The sequence below is a fragment of the Stegostoma tigrinum genome, chromosome 29 (genome assembly GCF_030684315.1).
Source record: "Stegostoma tigrinum isolate sSteTig4 chromosome 29, sSteTig4.hap1, whole genome shotgun sequence".
Taxonomy (NCBI): Eukaryota; Metazoa; Chordata; class Chondrichthyes; order Orectolobiformes; family Stegostomatidae; genus Stegostoma; species Stegostoma tigrinum.
In genome coordinates, this window is record NC_081382.1 from 42193329 (window position 1) to 42214514 (window position 21186).

Genomic DNA, 21186 nt, shown 5'->3' on the forward strand with positions numbered 1-21186 from the left:
TCTTGTTAATATTGAGAGCTGTGCTAGCTACAATAAGTTGTATTTATAAATTAAAAATGATAAGAAAATAAATCAAACTACTACAATGAAAAATTGATTTTTAATCAATACTTTTCCAGAATATTAGTTGACAGCACAAAGCTACAATAAAGATTCCAGTCCAAAAATAAATGTGCAATATTTCAATAAGAATACAACTAATTAGTTCAGGAAATTTAATCATACTTTAAGACTATTATAAAAATATCATTCTGAAAATATCCACTGCTCTGTACTGCTACAAGGTTTTATTTACATTTCTATAAAGTTCCCTCTTTCCTGTTCTATCTTTAAATTCAATAGGCTAATTTAGCTTTCAATTCTGATTTACTGTATTTTTTTGCCATACCTTAATAGAAGGATTGATTGCCGTACATCTCCTCTACCAAAGTTGTCCCTTTTGTGGACTGAATTTTATTGTTAATTACATAATTATGTTGTGTGTTTTGTCATTATTCTATTTTCCTTTGTTTTGGAAGAGGTCTTTAGAGATGACTGATATCTTGGAATTTTTAAAAATTTGTTTAAAATATAGGGGGGCATTTTAAAAGACTTCACATTTTGGGCCATACTGTTCAACCTGGAATAAAATGTTTGCATGTTTCCAAATCGCCTAAAATTTCAAGTGTATACATTACTCCAGAGGCAGAGATGAAATGGTTGAAATGAACTACCTTTCAGCCACTAATCAAAAGCCACATTCATCTGTACCCTAGACTGTCTTCTCTAAGTCAGATCTGCTGGTTTAAAGTGAATCACATTTGCCATTTTTAATTTTAAGTAAAACTGTTTGCATGGGAAAGCAGTAACTATCACCCTCGGGTTTGAATCAATAATAAATCTGAACAATTTGGTGGGTGACTTTTCACGGTGTATATTGTAGACACAACTGTTACTTTGAGGTTTGGATGTGGAGGTATTTTTTTTTTAAAAGGCTCATTCATGCTTCAATTTCTCATTGGACAGGTTCATGCTTGAATTTCAACAAAGACTTACCAGTAAAGCATTGCTTAACTAATAGGATTGAAATTAAGGGGTGATCTCAGTGCTTTCGCATTAATGGGTGAAATGCACTGAATAATTTTCTCTAATCTTACGCCTTTCAGATTTAAAAGAACATGGGAGCCACTCTACTTGATTGCAATGCACTATTCTGAATTTCAATGCAGACATTCTCAACTATGTCAAACCATTAATTTGCATAGCAGATTGAATGCAGCATTTCTCTACAAATATATTAATTTTAAGCAGTTCATGACTCAAGAACAAACACTTCTGAAAGGCAAAATTAGGGACAACACAAAAGGATCTTTGGTGTTTTGTGTGGTACAATAACATGCATTCATACAATGCTTTAAAGATTTAAAAACTCCCCAAGGTAGTGGTTGGAGCATAATCAGACACAATTTGACTGGACCACGGAGATATTAATACAGGTTTGAATTAGGTCTTTAAAATGCTCCATTTTGAAAGGAAATGAGGTTACAGACAGAGGTTCAGGGAGTCTGAGCTTTAGGTTATTGTCATCCTGAGCATTACGTACCTCCTATGTAGAAGAATTTTCACTGGGAGTCCTTCTCTTTCTTTCTTTGCCTCATGTGCTCTTGCTCTCGTGCTCTCTCTCGTTTCCCCCTCTCTCTCTCTCTCGCGCGCTTCTCTCTCTCTCTCTCTCTCTCTCGCTCCCCCCCTCGCTCTGTTGGGAATCATATTTTCTCAGATAACCGCTTCTGGTACATTGTACGTTTTACCTGTTAGTAGTGCTAGGCAAGGGCTGTGTGAATGATTCACTGCCTGCTATCCTCTTGTCCCCAAGAAAGATAAGCTTGTGCTTAGTGGTAGAGGATACACCCCCATAAAGAACCTTCAGAAGAGGCACTAATCTAAGATTGCAATAAACAATAAGTACAACTACATTTGGTTAGATATAATTACTAGGACTTTTTTGGGAGGTATCTGCTCCCTCCAAAAGATACAGTGGAACTTCATTTCAACCCACAAACTAAAGTGCAATTAGAATGGGTGGAGCTAATGTAACATGAACACTGACTGCAACACTCCCCAAACCCCCAGAATCATTCTTTTACAACAGCAACAGTAAGATTTTAAAACTAACTTACATTAAAGTAGCGCCTATGGCAATCTCCAAATGTTTATTGAACACTTTGGAACAAAGACCTACCTTTGAAATGCAGTTACTGTTGTAATATAGGTAATGTGGCAACCAGTTTGGGTGCAGTACAGCTCCACAATCAGTCCCATTATATTGACCAGATAATCTGTATGATCTCAGTTAAGGAATAAATAGTGGCTGAGAACACCAGCATGAGCTCACCAACTGTTTGAAACAGTGCCATGGTATCAATCTTTTACACCCACCTGAGAGAGCTGATATCCTCTCTGAAAGATAGGTCCACTCGGAGCATCATTCTCTCAGCCTAGATTTATTACATTACTGGAGTAATATTGAAACCTGCAACTTTCTGGCTCAGGACAGTACTCCCTAGAACTACAGCTGACGTCCCGGTTTCTGACTTCTGCAGCAGTTCAAATATAATTTCTAGCCTTTACAACTGAACATAAACATTCACCTGTGTGAAGTGATCTGATAGATCTTGATACAACTAGATTAAAAATAGAATGGAATTGTACAGAAAATGTAAACTTTAAGACCTGGTTAATAGAAATGGAAATAATTTTAAAGTTTGGTGATCAATGGTGTTCATTAAATTTTAAGTACTTTAAGGTAACAACAGTGTTCTTGAAGGAAAATTTGATTCAAAACAGCTTAAGTCAACATTTCTGGCAATTGAACAACATGATTCATTAACTTGTTACCAACCAGTGTTAAATGTTTCAGAACATAGGATTTTTCATTTCTATTTTTATTAAGGTATCAAAAATGACTGCCTTTTTTTTTAAGATAAAGAAGCAATCAGTGCATTTTTAATCTTTGGAGAGGCTGCCAGTATATAAGTAAAGGGTGATTTCACAATCTCAATGCTTTCTCTCAGAACCCCTTAAGGATCACACTCCTTCTTCTCCTCTTCCCTTGGAAGCCAGTGGCAGTAATTCTGGTCTTTATTTTTGTGTGCCCCCCCCCCATCCCAACTTCCTCTGGGAACTAAGTTGGTCTCAAAGCTGTTGGACTATCAACAGAAAAACAGGGTGTGAAAAAGTTAGTGGAGGAAGAGGAGGGGAACAACCTATGTTCCCCTTCAGAGATAGCAAGAACCGCAGATGGAAGTCTGCAATCAGAGACAACACAGTGTGGATCTGGAGGTGCACAACAGGCCAGGCAGCATCAAAGGATCAGTAAAGTTGATGTTTCGGGTCAGGAGAAGGGTTGAAACTTCCCTGCTCCTCTGATGCTGCCTTGGCTGCTGTGCTCACTGTGTTGTGTACGATTCCACTTTCCCTTTTGATGTTGTGTAATACTCACATTCTACAGAAAAAGTATTCACCTAGCTCTGAGCCCTTGCCTTCAATTATCTCACGCCATCTCTGAGCCTGACATATTGGAGAAAACGTCAATGTTATGACATTGCCCACAATAAATAATACAGTCCCAGTAAGTCAGAAACACAAAATAGAAATTACAGAAAAGTCTATTTAAGTGTGCCACTCATTACACCAGCTCATCTTCATCCTGAAAATAAATTCTTTCCCAGACGACTGTTCTGCACACGCAGAAAACTGTCCACAAATTCCCGAGGATGCCCTGGTCGAATGGGTTCTCCTCTGAGCCACAATGTTTCAGGTAGGAGATGCGATGGCGAGACATGAACTCCCACGTTGTGGTGTTGTTAGATATCAAGTACAAATGTGACACCAGTAGCAGCATCACCACCACAGTGAAAATGATAATGACTATGAATGCCAACAGGAGAAGCAGATTGACTTGGAGCCAGTCTTTCCATGCAGTCTCAGTATGGAATCCTGACCTAAAAATACAACAACATTGAATAATTGTACAGGTGTAAACCATGTCTGTGATTACCACCCTTTCCTCCAAGTTAAGTAGTTGTGAGTTCAAGCCCTACTCAGAACTCTGCAATCTCTCACCATATAGATATCATGCTGCTGCTGCTTTATTCTTCATGTCAAAACAATCAATTTCCCAAAAATACTCCATTTGCTGCATCTTTCCCACTCAATGTATCGATATCTTTCTGTAATGTCCTTTGTATTCTCTTCACAATTTATGTTCCTACCTGTCTTTGCATCATCAGCAAATTTTTCCCTTCAAGTCATTTTTATCGAGTTGAGGCCCCAGTACAGAGCCCCTGTGATACAAGCTGTTAGATACCGCCAACTTGAAAAGATTCATTTACACCTACTTTCCGCTCCCGGATAGCCAGCCAATTGTCTATCATGCCAATGTTATCCCTACACTGAGCTTTTATTTTCTGCAATAATCTTTGTAGCACTTTATCAAATGCTTCTAAAGATCTCAGTTCCTCTTAAACCACAGCACATTACCCCCAAAAGATCGGTCAAAATGATTTCCTTGTCAAAGCCATGTTGATTCTGCTTGATTTCATTGAACCAGGTGTAACAGTGCCCTGTTGTATGTTTAAAAATAGCTTCTAGCATTGACAGATGTTAAGCTAAATGCTTGTGATTACCTGCTTTCTATCTCCCTCTCTTTTGGATAAAGGCATTAATGTTATCTTCCAATTTAATCTTCCAATCCTAAAATCTAGGGAATTTTAGAAAATTAAAACCAATGCATCAACTATTTCTCTATCACTTTTAAAACCATTAGGTACTTGCCAGCCTGTAGCTCCAATAATTTACTCAGTACTCTGGTGAAGGTGATTTTTCCCAAGTTCCTCCCTCCTTTCCATTTCCTTATTTACTATTTTTTTGGAATATTATTTGCATTCTCTGTACTGAAGATAGATGTAAAATACCATTTCCATATTTTTCATTCTGAATTCTTCAGTCTCACATTATATTGGACCAACATTTCTTTCTCCTTTTTTGGCCATGTTTAATATTTTATACAGTCTTTTGACCTGCCAATTTTCTTTACACGATTATGTTGGTTTCTTCAAGTTTAATACTAACTTTAACATTTCTTGCTAACCACATTGTGGTTATCAAGGTTTCAGTGGGGGATCATTAATTTTGTCAGTTGTTGTATACTTATCGATAAGGACAAGACTGGACCACAGATTATGGTATTAAACGGGGGTGGGGGGGGGGGGGGGGGGGGGAGGCCAACTATAATTGAATTAGGCAAGAATTGGAGAATCTGGATTGGGAGTGACTGAGGGTAAATCCACATTTGATGTGGAAGTCTTTTAAAGATCAGTTGATTACAGTGCAGCACAGGCAAGTTCCTGTGAAAATGAAAGACAAGAATGGCAGGATTCAGGAACTTTGGAATGACGGGGGAAATTATCAGTTTAGTCAAACAAAAAAGGAAGCATACCTAAGATCTAGGCAACTAAAAGCAGACAAATTTCTTGAAGAATATAGAGAAAGTAGGAAGGAGCTCAAATGGGGAGTTTGGAGGACTAAAAGGAGCTATGAAATTGTCATTGGCCAGCAGAGTTAAGGAGAATCCCAAGGCATTTTATACATATATTAAGAGCAAGGGGGTAGCTAGGGATAGGTAGACCCAAAGATGAAACAGGGAGGTCATGTGTGGAGCCAGAGGAAATGGGCGAGATTCTTAATGAATACTTTACATTCATATTCAGTAAAGAGAGGGACATGAAGCATGTTGAGGTTAGGGAAAGTTGTGTGAATACTCTTGGTTAGGTCAATATAATAAAGGAGGAAGTGTTGGGTGACTTGAAATGCATTAGGTAGACAAGTCTCCAGGCCAGATGGATATCTATTGCAGAATACTGTGAGAGACAAGGGAGGAAATAGCTGGGATCTTAATAGATACCTTTGCATCCTATTTAGCCTCAGGTGAGGTTCCAGAGGACAGGTGAATGGCCAACATTATTCTTTGTTTAAGAAGGGAAACAGAGATAAATCAGGTAATTATAGGCAGGTGAGCTTGATGTCAGTGGTGGGGAAGCTGTTGGAGAAGACACTGACAGGATTTATTCATATTTGGAAGCGAATGGACTTGTGATTGGCAGTGTGAGTTTGTTCAGAGAGGGTCAAGTCTTATCAACTTGATTGAGTTTTTTTGAGGTGACGAGTAATTGATGAGGAAAAGGCAGTGGATGTTGTCTACATAGACTTTAGTAAGACTTTTGATAAGGTAACTTCATGGCTGGGTGCTACAAAAGAGAGTCTTATGCTGGCTAGATGGATATAGTCATAGTTTGGTCATAGAAGACAGACAGTAGTTGCAGAAGGGTGTTTTTTTTTGGAATGGAGATCAGTACTTTAGAATCATAGAATCCCTACAGTGTAGAAGCAGGCCATTCAGCTCAGCAAGTCCACACTGATCTTCCAAAGAGTATAAACACCCAAATTTATCTCCACTGATATTATCACTGTAACCCTGCATTTCCAATAACTTGTCCATCTAGTCTGCACATCCCTGGACACTTATGGGCTATTTAGCATGGTCAATCCAACTAACCTGCACATCTTTGGACTGTTGGAGAAAGTTGGAGCACCAGAGGAAACCCAGGCAGACATGGGGAGAATGCGCAAACTCTTCACAGGCAGTCATCCAACACTGGAATCAAACCCAGAATCCTTGATGATGTGATGTAGCAGTGCTAACTACTGAGCCACTGTGCAGTAACTAGCAGTAGTCCACTGGAATCAGTGCTGGGGACCTTTGTTTATTGTAATACATATAATTGATCTTGAGGAAAATTGTAGATGGTCTGATTAGCAAGTCTGTGGATGACACCAAATTGGGGGAGTTGCAGATTGTGATGATTCTCAAACTACACAGTGGGGTATAGATATGGCAGGTTGAGTTTAATCTGGACAAATGCGAGGTGATACATTTTGGAAGATCAAATTCAGGTGCGAATTATACAATCATTAGCAGAACCCTTGGGAGCATTGACGTAGAGGTATCTGGATATACAGGTTATAGCTGTATAAAACTTTAGTGAGGCCACATTTGAAATATTATGTGCAGTTCTGGTCATCACATGACTAGAAAGATGTGGATGCTTTGGAGAAGTTGCAGAGAAGGCTTACCAGGATGTTGGAGCCATAACTGTGTGTAGTTGGAGGAACACAGCATGCCAGGCAGCATCAGAGGAGCAGGAGAGTCAACGTTTCGGGCCTGGATCCTTCATCAGGACGAAGGGTCCAGGCCCGAAATGTCAACTGTCCTCCAGCTCTACACTGTGTTGATTCTGACTCCAGCATCTGCAGTGCCTGCAATCTCTCATTTACCAGGATGTTGCCTAGTCTGGAAGTTTTAGGTATGAGGAGAGGGGGGGATAAACTTGGATTGTTTTCATTGGAAAGAAGAAGGCTGAAAGATGACCTGAAAGAGGTCTACAAAATTATGAGAGGCATAGAAAGGGTGTATAATCAGGCTTTTTCCCAGAGTGGAAAGATCAACTAGAAGAGGACACAGGTTCAAGGTGAGAGGAGGAAAATTTAGGAGACAAGAGCCGGAAACAGTTTTTAGACAGAGGGTAGTGGGTGCCTGAAACACACTGCAAGTGCAGGTGGTCGAAGCAGTAATGTTATCAATGTTTAATGTTTGTGTCTATCAAGATACACTCAAACAGGAGGTGAACAGAAGGATAGAAACAGTGTATGGGCAGTAAGTAGCAGGTCCAAACAGAATTAGGAATCAGCACAGCCTTGGTGGGCTGAAGAGCCTCTTCCTGTGCTGTATTATTGTTTGTTTGTTCTTTGTATATGGTCACTTCTACGTATAAATACTTTCAGAACAAGATCATTCATTAATCCTATCTCATTGCACAATACAAGATCTCATAGAGCCTGCACTATGGTTACTGTTGTAAGAAACTATCCCAAAAACATTCTCTGAATTTTCATAAAGGGCACCTTTGCCTATCTACGATTTTGTCAATATGTAGATTAAAATCTCCCACCATTATCACTGTGCCTTTCCGACAAGCTGTCCTTATTTCTTCCTTTTATGCCCATCTTAGCATGTGCTTACTGCTGGGCTGCCTGTACACCATTCCCATAAATGACTGCTTGCTTTTCTCATTCTCTCTTCTACTCAAACTCCTCATCTTGATTTCCTGAATGTGGATCATCCCTCTCTATTATGTGTGTTTCGATCATTAATGAACAGGACCAACCCCTCTACCTTTTCCTACTTTCATGTCAATCCTAAGTGTCTTTACCTTTCAAGGTTCAGGTCCCAATCTATATCATTCTGCACTCTCATTCATCTGTTTTATTTTGAATGCTTTGTGTATTAAGAAACAGAGCCTTTAGTTTATTCCTTTTACCATCTTTATAAATTCTAGTCTTATCTATTGGTTGCCTTTTAGATTCATATCTCTGCCCCTACTTGTCATGGGCTGTTTCTCATTTCTCACATTAATACTTTTCTCTTTAGTGTTGACTCTACTCTTGTGAGTTACTACATCTTCCCAAAAATCAATTCTTTGCCCTAACTACTCAGTTTAAAATTCTCTCCATTTCCCTACTTGTGTCTGGCAAGAACACTGGCCCCCAGGACGGTTCAAGTAGAAACCATCTCATCGATACAGTCCTGGTATTGGTACCTCACAAACTAGAACCCACTTCTCCCAAACCAGTCTTTGAATCTCACATTCATCACTCTAATCTGATTTGCCTCATGCCAATTTGCATGTGGGTCAGGTAATAGTGCAGAGATTATGACCTTTTGAGTTCTGCTTTTTAATTTGGCACTTAGCTCCTCACACTGACGATGCAGAATTATTAAAGTTGAGTGGGTCAAATGGGAAGATTGCCAGTGATATCTCAGCTTCTCTCTCACCCATTTTACTGAGCCCACATTGTATAAGCTTGCAAAGACTCACCACGCAATGTGGAAGGCCCACAGCAGAACAGCAAGTTGCAGCATTAGGTACAGCACAAAGAAGCGATGGTTCCTTTCCCCCACGCAGTTTTCAATCCAAGGACAGTGATGGTCATATCGACGCACACAGTGCTGGCATGACTGGCAGTGTTTGGAACGCATGGGCTGCTGCTGGAACAAAGGAAGCTTGTGACACACTGTTTTGTAATACTTCAATTTTTTTTTGTCCCCAAGTAACTGCACACTTTGCCACCGCCTTCTTCCCCATACCGTCCAAAATCTCTGTTACCATCCCTAAAACCAACTGAGATCATTGATCTCCTCCAATTCTGACCTCTTCAACATTCCACAATTATGGTGATTTCACCACTGGTGACCAGGCTTTCAGCTTCGACGATTTCATGCCGTGGAATTCCTTCCTTAACCCTCTTTGACTCTCTCTGTCACATTTTTGTCTGATTTATGTTCCGTGAATCACCTTCAGATGTTTTATTACAGGAAAGGTACTACAGGCAGTCCCTGGGTTGCAAACAGGTTCCATTCTGGAGTCAGTTACAGGTGAATTTGTACGCAAATTGAAATACAATGTAGGACAATATAAAGCAACTGTTTATAAGTCAGATCTTCAAAAATATACCCCTGTATGACATCATGTCCATAAGTACTAGAACTTGTAAGTCGGACTCCTGTAATTTGGAGACACCCTATACATAAATGTGAATTGTTGCAACTGACTACTCTGCAGCAAATGACAAAGCTTGCCTAATGTGTTCCAATGATTCACATTTTTCTACCTGATTCTGGTAAACCCAAGGTGAAGGATCAAATCTCACCATGCCACCTTAAACTTTTATTATATATTCCTCTTTGGTTGTAAATTTTGAGTGGGTATTCTTTGTTATCTTGTGAAGCCGTGATTATTTCCCCAAGGTCATAACGACAAGCTGATGTTTTGCAATTGCCCCCTTACAGTGCTGTCTGTTTTCCAATGCCCTTTCACAAGGTTATCTGTTTATACCCTTCATTATGTGCGATTTGGTCCTTGGTGTTTAAAACATTCATCCTTCAATTCCCCCTCCCTGCTGTTGGGAGCCCCTCTGTACTACCCACAGCCATTTGCCTAAATGAACTCAAGAAAATTCCTTAACGTTTATTTGTTAATTATTTGCAGTTATAATTTCAGTATATCTCCATGTATAACATGTAATGGGAATTACTTTAAAAGCCTTTGATTATGGTTGGATCAGACTTTCCCATCTACACGATACTCAATAACACGTTTTCTCTTTCCTGCTAAGCTTTCTACGAGGCACTTCTTCATCTTAGCTGGTTGCCGTAAGTATAAAGGCCAGGATTCTGACTGTGGAAACTGCTGCCTCAACTAACAATTCTATTCATCCAAGGCCAACACCAACAGAGATTCTCAGCAAGTTAGGTTTCCTGTGAAGAAACTGCAGGTTATTGACTGTTCAGTGATAAATTAAGACTTACTTATTCATATTAATCAGAACACAATTTCCTTTGTCATGGCTGAACGTTGCAGTTTTGGATAGCTAACGCTAAGAAAAACAGAACAGTACATTTCACCCCTAAGCGCTGCTATTATTATCAATTAAAAACTAATCCTGTTAATACTGCTCTCTGAACCAGAATGTCTGATTTCAAGTCTCCCGCTAATGCTGGATGGCCAAGAAAGGTGCGTTCATAATGTAACCAAGCAGTTTAACTTATGAGTCCTTCCAGCACACACCAGTGGCACGTGGTCAGACCAGGTCAGTCATGTGGTGAAAGAATATGGGAGTCTCACAACCTCTATCCATATCTCCAACACTACAACTTGCATTCTTTAGGTGACACCATATACATCCATGGTCTCCACTCCCAAGAAGGGCAAAGGCTGTAGATATGTGAGAACGTTATAAAAGACCACTTTTTTTTTGGTCTTTGGACTAAAAATGTGAAAAGGAACTGCTTTAAAGCAAGCAAACTGTAAGAAGGAGTTTGCTGTTTAACGAAGTTACTGGAACACATTTAGAGCTGTGTAAATAATGCATATTTTACTGCATCTGTACAAGGTACTGGTGGAACCATATCTGGAGTACTGTCAGCAGTTTTCAGTCCCCTTATTTAAGAAAAGATATTATTTCAATAGCAGCAGTTCAAAGAAGATTAACTAGGATAGTTTCTGGTGACAGAGATTGTCTTATGAGCAAAGGTTAAATAGGTTAGGACTCTATTCATTGGATTTTAGAAGAATGAAAGGCGATTTTATTAAAACACATACAATTCTTAAGTGGCTTGTCAGGGTAAATGCTGAGAGATGTTTCCCCTCATGGAAGAGTCTGGGACCAAACCGCACAGTCTCAGAATTAGGGGGGCTGATTTAAATGGGGATTTTCTTCTCCAGGTTGTTAAGTCTTTGGAACTCCTCGTCACAGATAGCTGTGGAGGCAGAGTCCTTGTGTACGGTTAAGGCTGAAATAAATTCCTGATCAGTAAGGTATGATGAGTGTCAGATCAGCCACCATCCTACGGAATAGCAGAGCAGGCTTGACAGATCAAACAACAGTGTTGCTCAGGCACTGGTGTTTCAATCAGGACCAACAGTCAGGAGAGATCAGCATGGTAATAATTCCTAAATCCTAAAATGATTCCTGAACAGGTTACTACAGTCTTGTGTTGGAGAATGCAAGCTAGGGAGAGAATAGGACCCCTTTTAAGATCAGCAAGACTGCCTCCCTGTGGAACCGCAGGAGATGGAGGGGATTCTATTTTGCATCAGTGTTTGCTGCGGAGAAAGATATGGAAGATATAGGAGGTGGTGAAATAAACAGCAACATCTCGAGAAATGCCCAGATCACGAGGTGGTGGTGCTGGATGTCTTAAAATGCATAAAGGTGGATAAATCCCCGGGACTGGATCAAATGTACCCTAGAACTCTGTGGGAAGTGAGGGAAGAGATTGCTAGGTCCCTTGCTGAGATATTTGTATCACCAATAGCCAAAGGTGAGGTGCCGGAAGACTGGAGGTTGGCTCATGTGGTGCTGCTATTTAAGAAAGTTGGTAAGGAAAAGCCAGGGAACTATAGACTGGTGAGCCTGACGTCAGTGGTTGGCAAGATGTTGGATGGGATCCTGCGGGATAGGATTTACATGTTTTTGCAAAGGCAAGGACTGATTAAGGACAGTCAACATGGCTCTGTGCACAGGAAATTGTGTCTCACTAACTTGACTGAATTTTTTTTGTAAGAGTAATGAAGAGGGTTGGTGAGTGCAGAGCGGTGGACATGATCTATATGGACTTCAGTAAGGTGTTCAACAAGTTTCCTTGCAGTAGACTGGTTAGCATGGCTAGACCACACAGAATGGAGAGAGGACTAGCCATTTGGATACAAAACTGGCTCAAAGGTAGAAGACAGAGGGGGTGATGGTGGGTTGCTTTTCAGACTGGAGGCCTGTGACCAGTGGTGTGCCACAAGGATCAACGCTGGGTCCGAGATAACAAAGTGTGGAGCTGGATGAACATAGCAGGCCAAGCAGCATCTCAGGAGCACAAAAGCTGACGTTTCGGGCCTGGACCCTTCATCAGAGAGGGGGGTGGGGAGAGGGAACTGGAATAAATAGGGAGAGAGGGGGAGGCAGACCGAAGATGGATAGAGGAGAGGATAGGTGGAGAGGAGTGTTTTGTCATTTATATAAATGATCTGGATGGTGAACATAGGAGGTATGGTTGGTAAGTCTGCAGATGACACTAAAATTGGTGGAGCAGTGGACAGCAATGAAGGTTAAAGAGTACAATGGGATCTTGAACAGAAGGGCCAATGGACCAAGGAGTGGCAGATAGAGTTTAAATTAGATAAACGTGAGGTGCTGCATTTTGGAAAGGCAACTCAGAGCAGGACTTATACACTTAATAGTAAAGTCCTGGAGAGGGTTGCTGAACAAAGAGACCTTGAAATGCAAGATCAGAGTTCCTTGAAAGTGGAGCTGCAGGTAGACAGGATAGTGAAGAAGGTGTTTAGTATGCTTGCCTTTATTAGGCAGTGCACTGAGTGTAGGAATTGGGAGGTCATGTAGTGGCAATCCAGACATTGGTTTGGCCGTTTTTGGAGTATTCCATGCAATTCTGGTCTTCCTCCTGTAGGAAGGATGTTGTGAAACTAGAAATGGTTCTGAAAAGATGCTGGATGTTGCCAGGGTTGGAGGGTTTGAGCTATTAGGAGAGACTGAACAGACTGGGGCTATTTTCCCTGGAGCATCGGAGGCTGAGGGGTGACCTTATAGAGGTTTATAAAATTATGAAGGGCATTGATAGGATAAATAGGCAAGGTCTTTTCCCTGAGGTGGGAAGTCCAAAACTAGAGGGCATAGGTTTACGATGAGAGGGGAAAGATATAAAAGGGACCTAACGAGCAATATTTTCTATACAGAGGGTGATGCATGTATGGAATGAGCTACCAGAGGTGGAGACTGGTACGATGATAACATTTAAAAGACATCAGGATGAGTATATGAATACGAAGAGTTAAGAGGGATATGAGCTAAATGCTGACAAATGGGACTAGATTAATACTGGATACCTGGTCAGCATGGATGAGTTGGACCAAAGGGTCTGTTTCCATGCTGTACATCTCTGATTTGATGATTGTCAAGACAAAGCACCTAAATCTCTCTTTCACTCCTAACAGGAAATTTCCTAGTAGCTGTCCTCACTCACCATTTCCCTGTAAATTGGTCTTTCTGCAAATTCCCTTGATAAAAGGATAAAGGTAATAAAACTTCTGCAGAGGCACTGTGAGGGCAAATTCTCAACCAGTGAGCGGAAGACTGAGAATTGGTGCATCCACAGCCTGGAGTCAAAAGAAAACTGAAAATCCAGACTGGTGCCAGAACTTTGCTTCACTGTCTTCTTTCACCCTATTCCAAAGACATCCTTTTTCTTCTCTTTGTGTGTCTGATTGTATATGCACATACATTATGACAGGAATATTGTTTGAGTTATAAGCTAGCAATTCCTGTTTTTTTTGTCATTGCTTTAAGAACATTTTTGATTATGATGTATTTTCCCATTAATGGAAAACATGGTTTGCATATTTTGTTATAACCTATCTGTATAATTCATGTTTCTTGGGATTGAAATTTTCACATTTGTAGTAACTTCAGAAATACTGGGGCTTGACTTCCACTGCAGCACCCCATCAAGTCATGACAACAGCAAGTGCCCCTCCAAGCCTCATGCTACCCTGACTTGCAGTGATATCACTTGCTGACCCTGGACCAAAATTCTGGAAGTCCCTCTCTAAAGGCATGGTGAGTGTACCCACACCCCAGAAATTCAAGGCGGCAACTCACCACCATCTGCTCGAGAGGTATTTGGGGATGGTTGCTAGCCAGCAATGCCTATATCCCTTGAGTGAATTTTTAAAAATAAAAGTGCACATTGCCGATGTTGTTCCGTAACTCGTCACCAGTCTCACATTATTGTGGGCAGAATTTGCAGCACACACGTTCGTTATTTCCTTCCCTGTACAGGGAGTGCCCAGGTTGAAAACAGGTTCTGTTCTGGAGTCTATTTGCAAGTTGATTTGTATGTGAGTCTAAACACAATGCAGGACAATATTAAAGCAACCAGTTATAACTACAGCAAATGGTTTGTATGTCAGGTCTTTAAGATTATAGAATCACGTTAGTTGGGAAGAGCGTTTGTAAGTCAGAAACCCCTCCCCGTATTACCATAATGACTCCAATTCTCTAGCCTTCTGGCATTTTGGAACACCCTAAGGTTTTATTTTCTCCCCCTAGATAACGAGTTCTCATTTGCTCAAGCAGAATGTTGTTATATAAGTAAAGGTGTTCCCAAAAAACAAACTGACCTGGACCATGCAGAATCCACACCGCCTCAGTCTGTGTGCTTTCTGTACCACAGGAATCATCTGCTCTTTCTCATCCCCAGCACCCCGATTTGATTGAGAAATCCGGCCCTGGGAGTAGCCAGCAAGAAAATCAAGAAATGGAAAAGTCAAACTCTTCAAAACAGAACGTTCAGTCCACTTTGCACCAATTTTTAAAAATAGAATTATCACATTGAACACATAAGGAACATTAGCAAACTTTCTTCCACAGTGAGTGATTGAGACCTAAGTGATAGATGCATCTAAGGGAAAGCTAGGTAAGTACATGAGGAAGAAGAGAAGACAAGGAGGTGCTGGGATGAAATGGAGTGGAGGGCAGAAGACTTCTATGCTGACCAGTTTGTTCACAAGACATGTTTCTAAGCTATAACTTCTTGCGTAAATCTTTTTCCAGAGAAAACAACTCTCTTTAGCTGCTCTGAGGAGTAATACAGCCTTGCTCACTCCTCGCAGTTCATGTTGGACAGTGATTGATTTACCTTTAGTTCATCATCAAATGTGACATATCCTGGGTCCATGAGGGAGGTGATGAAGTACAGTAACATTGAGCAGAAAACCAGTAGCACAAAGGAAACTGGCTGGAGGAACTCACCACGCTTCTCACTCCGTCTCAGATCTGCAACCATCAAAAAGAGAGATATATAAAACTTTATGCAGCGAGTTTCAAGATCTCAGGAGACAAAGTGGTTAACGTATTAACAGGACGGTGAAGCAATCACGGCTGACACAGGAAATCATGGACTGCAAAAAAGCGAAAGCATACAATGTGATGAAGATTTAAGGGGAACAAAGAAACTGCAGAGGAACTGAATAGGTAATTTGCATCAATTTTCACAGTGAAAGACACAAGAACCATACCAAAACTCCAAATGAGTCAGGGGGCAGAGGTGAGTGTAGAGGCTATCACTAAGGAGAAGGTGCTGGGGAAGCTGGAATATCTGAAACTGAATAAATCATCCAGACCAGATGGTCTACACCCCAGGGTTCTGAAGGAAATGGGTGAAAAGATTGTGCAGGCATTGTGGTGATCTTTCAGGAATTACTGGAGTCAGGGAGGGTCCCAGGATGTAACAGCCCTGTTTAATAAGTGAGGGAGACTAAAGGCTGGTTAGCCTGGCCTCAGTCACTGGTAACATTTTAGAGACCACTATGAAGGATAAGACTGCAGAGTATTTGAAAGTGCATGGTAAAATATGACTGAATCAGCATGGTTTGATCAAGTGGAGGTCATACTTGACAAAGCTGTTAGAATTCTTTGAGGTAATGACCAAATTAGACAAAGGAGAGCTATTTGGATTCCCAGAAAGGCCTTTGACAAGGTGCTACCCAGTAGGCTACCAAAAAAGATAACAGCTCATGGTGTTAATGCTTAGAATTGTTTGAGGAAGTAACACACAATTTAGAGAAGGGAGAGCCAGTGGACGTGATCTGTTTAGATATGGATTTCCAGAAGACCTTTGACAAGATGCCATGAAGGAGCCTGATAAATAAGAGCCCATGGCATTAGAGGCAAGTTACTGGAATGGACAGAGCGCTGGCTGACTTTCAGAAGGCAGAGAATGGAGATAAAGAAGCCTTTTTCAGGACAGCAGCCGGTAACAATTGGAGTTCTATAAGGATCCATGTTGGAACCACAACTATTCACATTATTCACTGATGATCTGGAAGAAGGAAACGAGGGCATTGTTGCTAAGTTTGCAGAAGACACAAAGATAGATGGAGGGGCAGGTAGTGTTGGCGAACTGGGGAGGCTGCAGATAGAGTTGGATAGGCCGGTAAAGTGGGCAAAGAAGTGACAGATGAAATATAATGTGAGGTTATGGTTGAAAGAACAGGAGGGTACACACTACTTTCTAAACGAGGAAAGGCTTTGGAAATCTGAAGCACAAGGGAGTCCTAGTTCAAGATTCTCTTATGGTTAACATGGACGTTCAGTTGACAGTTAGGAATACAAATGCAATGTTAGCAATCATTTCTAGAGGGCTAGTGTACAACAGCAAGCATGTATAAGGCTCTGCTCTGACAATTGGAATAATGTAAGCAGTTATGGGCCCGTATCTGAGGAAGAATATGCTGGCCTTGGAGTGAATCCAGAGCAAGTTTACAAGAATACCCTGGGGATGAAGGGCTTGTCATATGTGGGGTGGTTGACAACCATGGGTCTGTACTCAGATTTTAGATAGGTAAGGTTTGGATCTGATTGAAACTTCATATATACTGACAGGTCTGGATAGAATCTATGTTTCCACTAGTGGGAGATGCTATGACCCAAGTGCACAAACTCTCAGTGACGGGAGGACACTTGTGAACTGAGATGAGGAGGAATTTCTTCAGCCAAAGAGTGGTGACTCTGTGGAACTCAATGCCACAGAGGGCTGTGGAGGCCAAGTCATTGACTGTCTTTAAGAGAGATGGATAGGTCCTTGATTGGGAAGGAACTCAAAGGTTATAGGGAGAAGATAGGAGGATGGAGTTGAGAAACATATCAGCCATGATCGAATAGCAGAGCAGATTCAATGATCTGAATGGCCTAATGCTGCTCCTATTTTTATGGCGTTTAGAACAAATGAAGTACTTTTAATGCAGTCACCATGGACGTACATACACCATATGGCCTACAGCAGTTCAAGGTGGCATCTTACTATTATCTACAAAAGACTAATTAGGAACAGGTACACATCCTATGAGAAAAGGTTTTAAAAGTGCTATATATAACTTGAGCACACAAAACTACTACAAACACTAAATGCCACAACAATCAAACCTTTTCTTCAGTCCCGTTGGCTGAGTGTTCTAAACTGTCCTAAAAACTCGGAAGACAACTTCCTTGCTAGTTATTTAAAATTGTGTGATTAAATCTTTTACATTTATCGGACGTTAGGAAAGCCACAAAAGAAAGTCTTTTAGTTAGAAAAACATGACAGGAACTTTAAATTATGAGTTTGTTTTTAAATCAGAAATTTCATACTACAACTATTCTGCATCTTTTGCTTTTCTGTGAATTGAGATAAATGAATAGAAATGTTTCTGGCTTAGACGCATTCCAAACCTGGGAGCCAGAAATACAAGAGAGCCACTAATTAATCCAACAATGATTGCAGGAGAATTTTTTTTAAAACTAGAGTGGTAAGAATGTGGAACTCTTTTAAAAATTCATTTCTGGGATGTGGGCATTAGTGGTTTGCCCATCGTTTATTCCCAATCCCAAATTTCCGTATAGAAGGTGCTAGGAAGCTACCTTCTTGAACCACTGCAATCCACCGAGGATAAGTACACCCACTGCATTGTTGAGGATGCTTTTCCAGGGTTTTCACTCAATTGCGGTGAAGGAACAACGACATAAACTCCAAATCAGGATGCTGAGTAGCACAGAAGACATCTTGGCTGATTGATTGATTTACTGTCACGTACCAAAATACAGTGAAAAGTTTTGTTTACAAGTGGTACAGGCAGATCATAAAAAGCAAAGGATGTACAGATCAAAAAAGGCTTGGAGGCATACAGGTTTATTGCACAGGGTGTGCACTAGATGAGATCAACATTAGCAAGATCAGAGTTATTTCAGAGTAGACAGTACATCTTGCAGGTGTTATTATTTAATATGGTCTGAAAGAATGTCTGAGACATAACGGAATGAGGGAACAGACAATGGATATATTTGCTGAGAGTTAAAAGGGTTAGATTTAATTGTATAAATGTGGGAAGCTAGTAATCAGTGGGGTGTGAGTTTTACAATGTGGGGTTAACTGAAATAAAGCTCTCACTGAAAATGTAGACTTGGAATTGTTAAGTACAGTTAATATATCACATTGGTAGCCGAGAATGGTTGAGTCAAGATGTCAAGTTTTGGGGTGGCCAAACCTGCTTTCTGAGAGTGAAATTTATGACCAGTGGATGAATAAATTATCATGTGGTCCCGAGTTATTTCTTTACCAAAGAGGACATAAGGTGGTACGGTCTTGTGCACTTTTGTTGCCATATGGGAACAGTTAAGAAAAAGGTTTTTTATGGGCACTGGAACCTTGTGATTTGAGCACAGATATGGGTAGGATTGGATAGATTGTTAACTTTCATCAATCAAAAGATGTTTTAAAGAGCTATGGATGCTGGAAATCTGAAGCAAAAACAGAAATTACAGGTTTGGGAGCAACTCTGGAGAGAGAAGCAAGAGTTAGTCACTGGACTTGATATTATAAACTCGTTTCTCTTTCCACAGATGCTGCCAGACAAGATTTATTGACTGAGACAGTAGGAACTGCAGATGCTGGAGAATCTGAGATAACAAGGTGTGGAGCTGGATGAACACAGCAGGACAAGCAGCATCAGAGGAGCAGGAAAGGCTGATGTTTCAGGTCGGGACGTATAGGGCTTTTTGTGAGGCACAGTCACATTTTAGTGGGATTGAGGAGGGCACCACGGAAATTAGGAGAGGTTACACACAACTGCAGAAACTTCATTTAGAAATGCTCCAATCTGTCCTGGCACAAACAGGCCGTTCGGCCCAACAGCTCCGTGCTGGTAAACAGACTCCACAACAACAACCGCTTCGCATCTCGCTTCATCTCCCCTTTCATCAGCGTTTTTTTTTTAATTTCAGTTTTCCCTAATGGCTTACGGTTTTCGAGTAATTGCTGCCGGGCATTTAGTGCGTTTATTAGGCGAGCTTTCAATGAAATAAGTTGTTTTGTTGTTGTTGTACGTCATAGGATCTACCATTCTTTTTAAAAAGGGAGAGCATAAAATCATATAGAAAAAATAGAAGTAACCCTTCAAAGGCTAACCACAGGCGATGCTAAAAATAGCCTAAATATTGAACTCTAGGCAGCAATCGTGTTCAATAACTATGACTACTTTAATTAAATACTCCATTCTATGCTCTGCCCTCCACCACCACCCCGTGGAGGAGATGGTACAGTCCGAGTGTCCCCTCACCCGTCTCGAACAGGAAGAGCACCAACGTCACCGCCCACGTCAGCGCAGCGTGCAGGGCCCGGATCAAGGAGCCGGTCGAGAGAAGGTTCTTGAACATTCCGGGGTCTTCCCAGGACCGAGAGCCGGTCTCTGAGACTGAGGGAAACGGCAACGGGAGCGGTACCCGCGAGGCTCACCGCCACCAGCGGCGCCCGCCCCCATCTCCTGGGGCGTGACAGTAACCCGCGCCTTGATTGGTCAGGAGCTCGGGGGCCGGTCGGAGGTAAAACCTGGAGCGGATCGTATGGCTCCCGGGATCCGGAGCTGGAGGCAATCATCTCCCCTCACTTCACATGGAGAGCGTGGAGTAGGCCATTCAGCCCCTCCAGTGTGCTCCAAATGATCACAGCTTCACCTTCACTCTCTCAGCTTCTGATGAAGCAGGGTCACTGAACTCTTCAAGTGTTTCTTGCGCGCTGTGCAATGTAAACTGTATGCCTCGAAGTGTTTGGGATCTGTACTTTCTTTGCTTACTAAGCGTAAACAGTTTTTCACTGTACATTGATGCACATCAAAATAAATCAATCTCTTTCCACAGATGTTGCCAGACCTGCTGAGTTTCTCCAGTAATCTCTGTTTTTGCCTCCACGCCCGCCTTCCTGCCCCTCCTCCAAAACCCTTCAACTCATTTTTCATTTAAATCTGTCCATCTCCTTTTTCAACATTTACTCAGTGTCTGCCACACTCTAGGGCGGTGAATCCCACAGATTCGTGACCTTTATTGGGAGTAAGAAGAATGGGGAATCTGTGTTCTGTAGAGTGTTATTAGCAGGGAAAGGGGTCTTCTCAGCCCACCATGTCCCTGCCTGTCCATCTATTCAAATCACATTGTTCACATTTCGCCTTGTATGCATTGGATAGAAAATGCTCATCTAAGTACTACTCAAAGGTTATGAAGGCTTCTGACTCTACCAGCCTTTTCAGGTAGAGTAAGTTCCAGACTCCCACCAGATCAGCCATGATACTATTGAATGGTGGAGCAGGTTGAAGGGGCTGGAGAGCTTATTCCTGTCCCAACTTCAGATAGTCACTCTTTGATTTTGAAAAAGCTCCTCTCATCCCATTGCTTAAAACTGATACCCACTCCCTCTAGGTGCACCTCCTGGCCTATGGGGTAAGGTTTCTCCCTACATACAGCCCTCACAGCTTTGTACCTCTCATTCGGGGTTCCCCTCAGCCTTCCCTGCTCTCTGTATCTAATCTGTCTTTATTGCTGAATTGCTCCATCCTCAGCAAAATCCTGAGGGGTCTTTACTGCTGAGGCTGCATATGGTTCTGATCATACCACATTTTGAATATTGTGAGCAATTTTTGACTCTGTATCCAAAGAAGG

The 21186-nt window shown here is 41.3% G+C and overlaps 1 protein-coding gene across 2 annotated transcripts; it reads right to left on the reverse strand.

The window, feature by feature from the left end:
• Window positions 1–81: 81 nt before the first annotated feature.
• On the reverse strand, window positions 82–20039 carry zdhhc12a (zinc finger DHHC-type palmitoyltransferase 12a). Of its 2 annotated transcripts, none has more exons than XM_048559102.2 (5): window positions 19815–20039; window positions 15362–15498; window positions 14844–14951; window positions 8973–9142; window positions 82–3980 (listed from the first exon to the last, which is right to left on the reverse strand). In XM_048559102.2, the coding sequence occupies exons 1-5, from the start codon at window positions 19909–19911 to the stop codon at window positions 3665–3667; spliced, it is 828 nt and encodes a 275-aa protein (XP_048415059.2). In that variant the 5' UTR covers window positions 19912–20039; the 3' UTR covers window positions 82–3664. The 2 variants fall into 2 exon arrangements, with proteins under 2 accessions (XP_048415059.2, XP_048415060.2); XM_048559103.2 differs by having other exon boundaries at window positions 8973–9139; window positions 19815–20038.
• Between the last annotated feature and the right edge of the window lie 1147 nt (window positions 20040–21186).

Bases quoted from the DNA above. Each gene is read 5' to 3' on its own strand.
- zdhhc12a (XM_048559102.2), bottom strand. From the start codon at position 19,911: ATGTTCAAGAACCTTCTCTCGACCGGCTCCTTGATCCGGGCCCTGCAC. The intron at 15,499-19,814 runs GTGAGGGGACAC...TGATGGTTGCAG, and splicing joins GCTCTTCCTGTTCGAGACGG to ATCTGAGACGGAGTGAGAAG. The intron at 9,143-14,843 runs GTCAGTTTGTTT...CCTTTGTTCCAG, and splicing joins GTGGATTCTGCATGGTCCAG to CAGCAGCCCATGCGTTCCAA.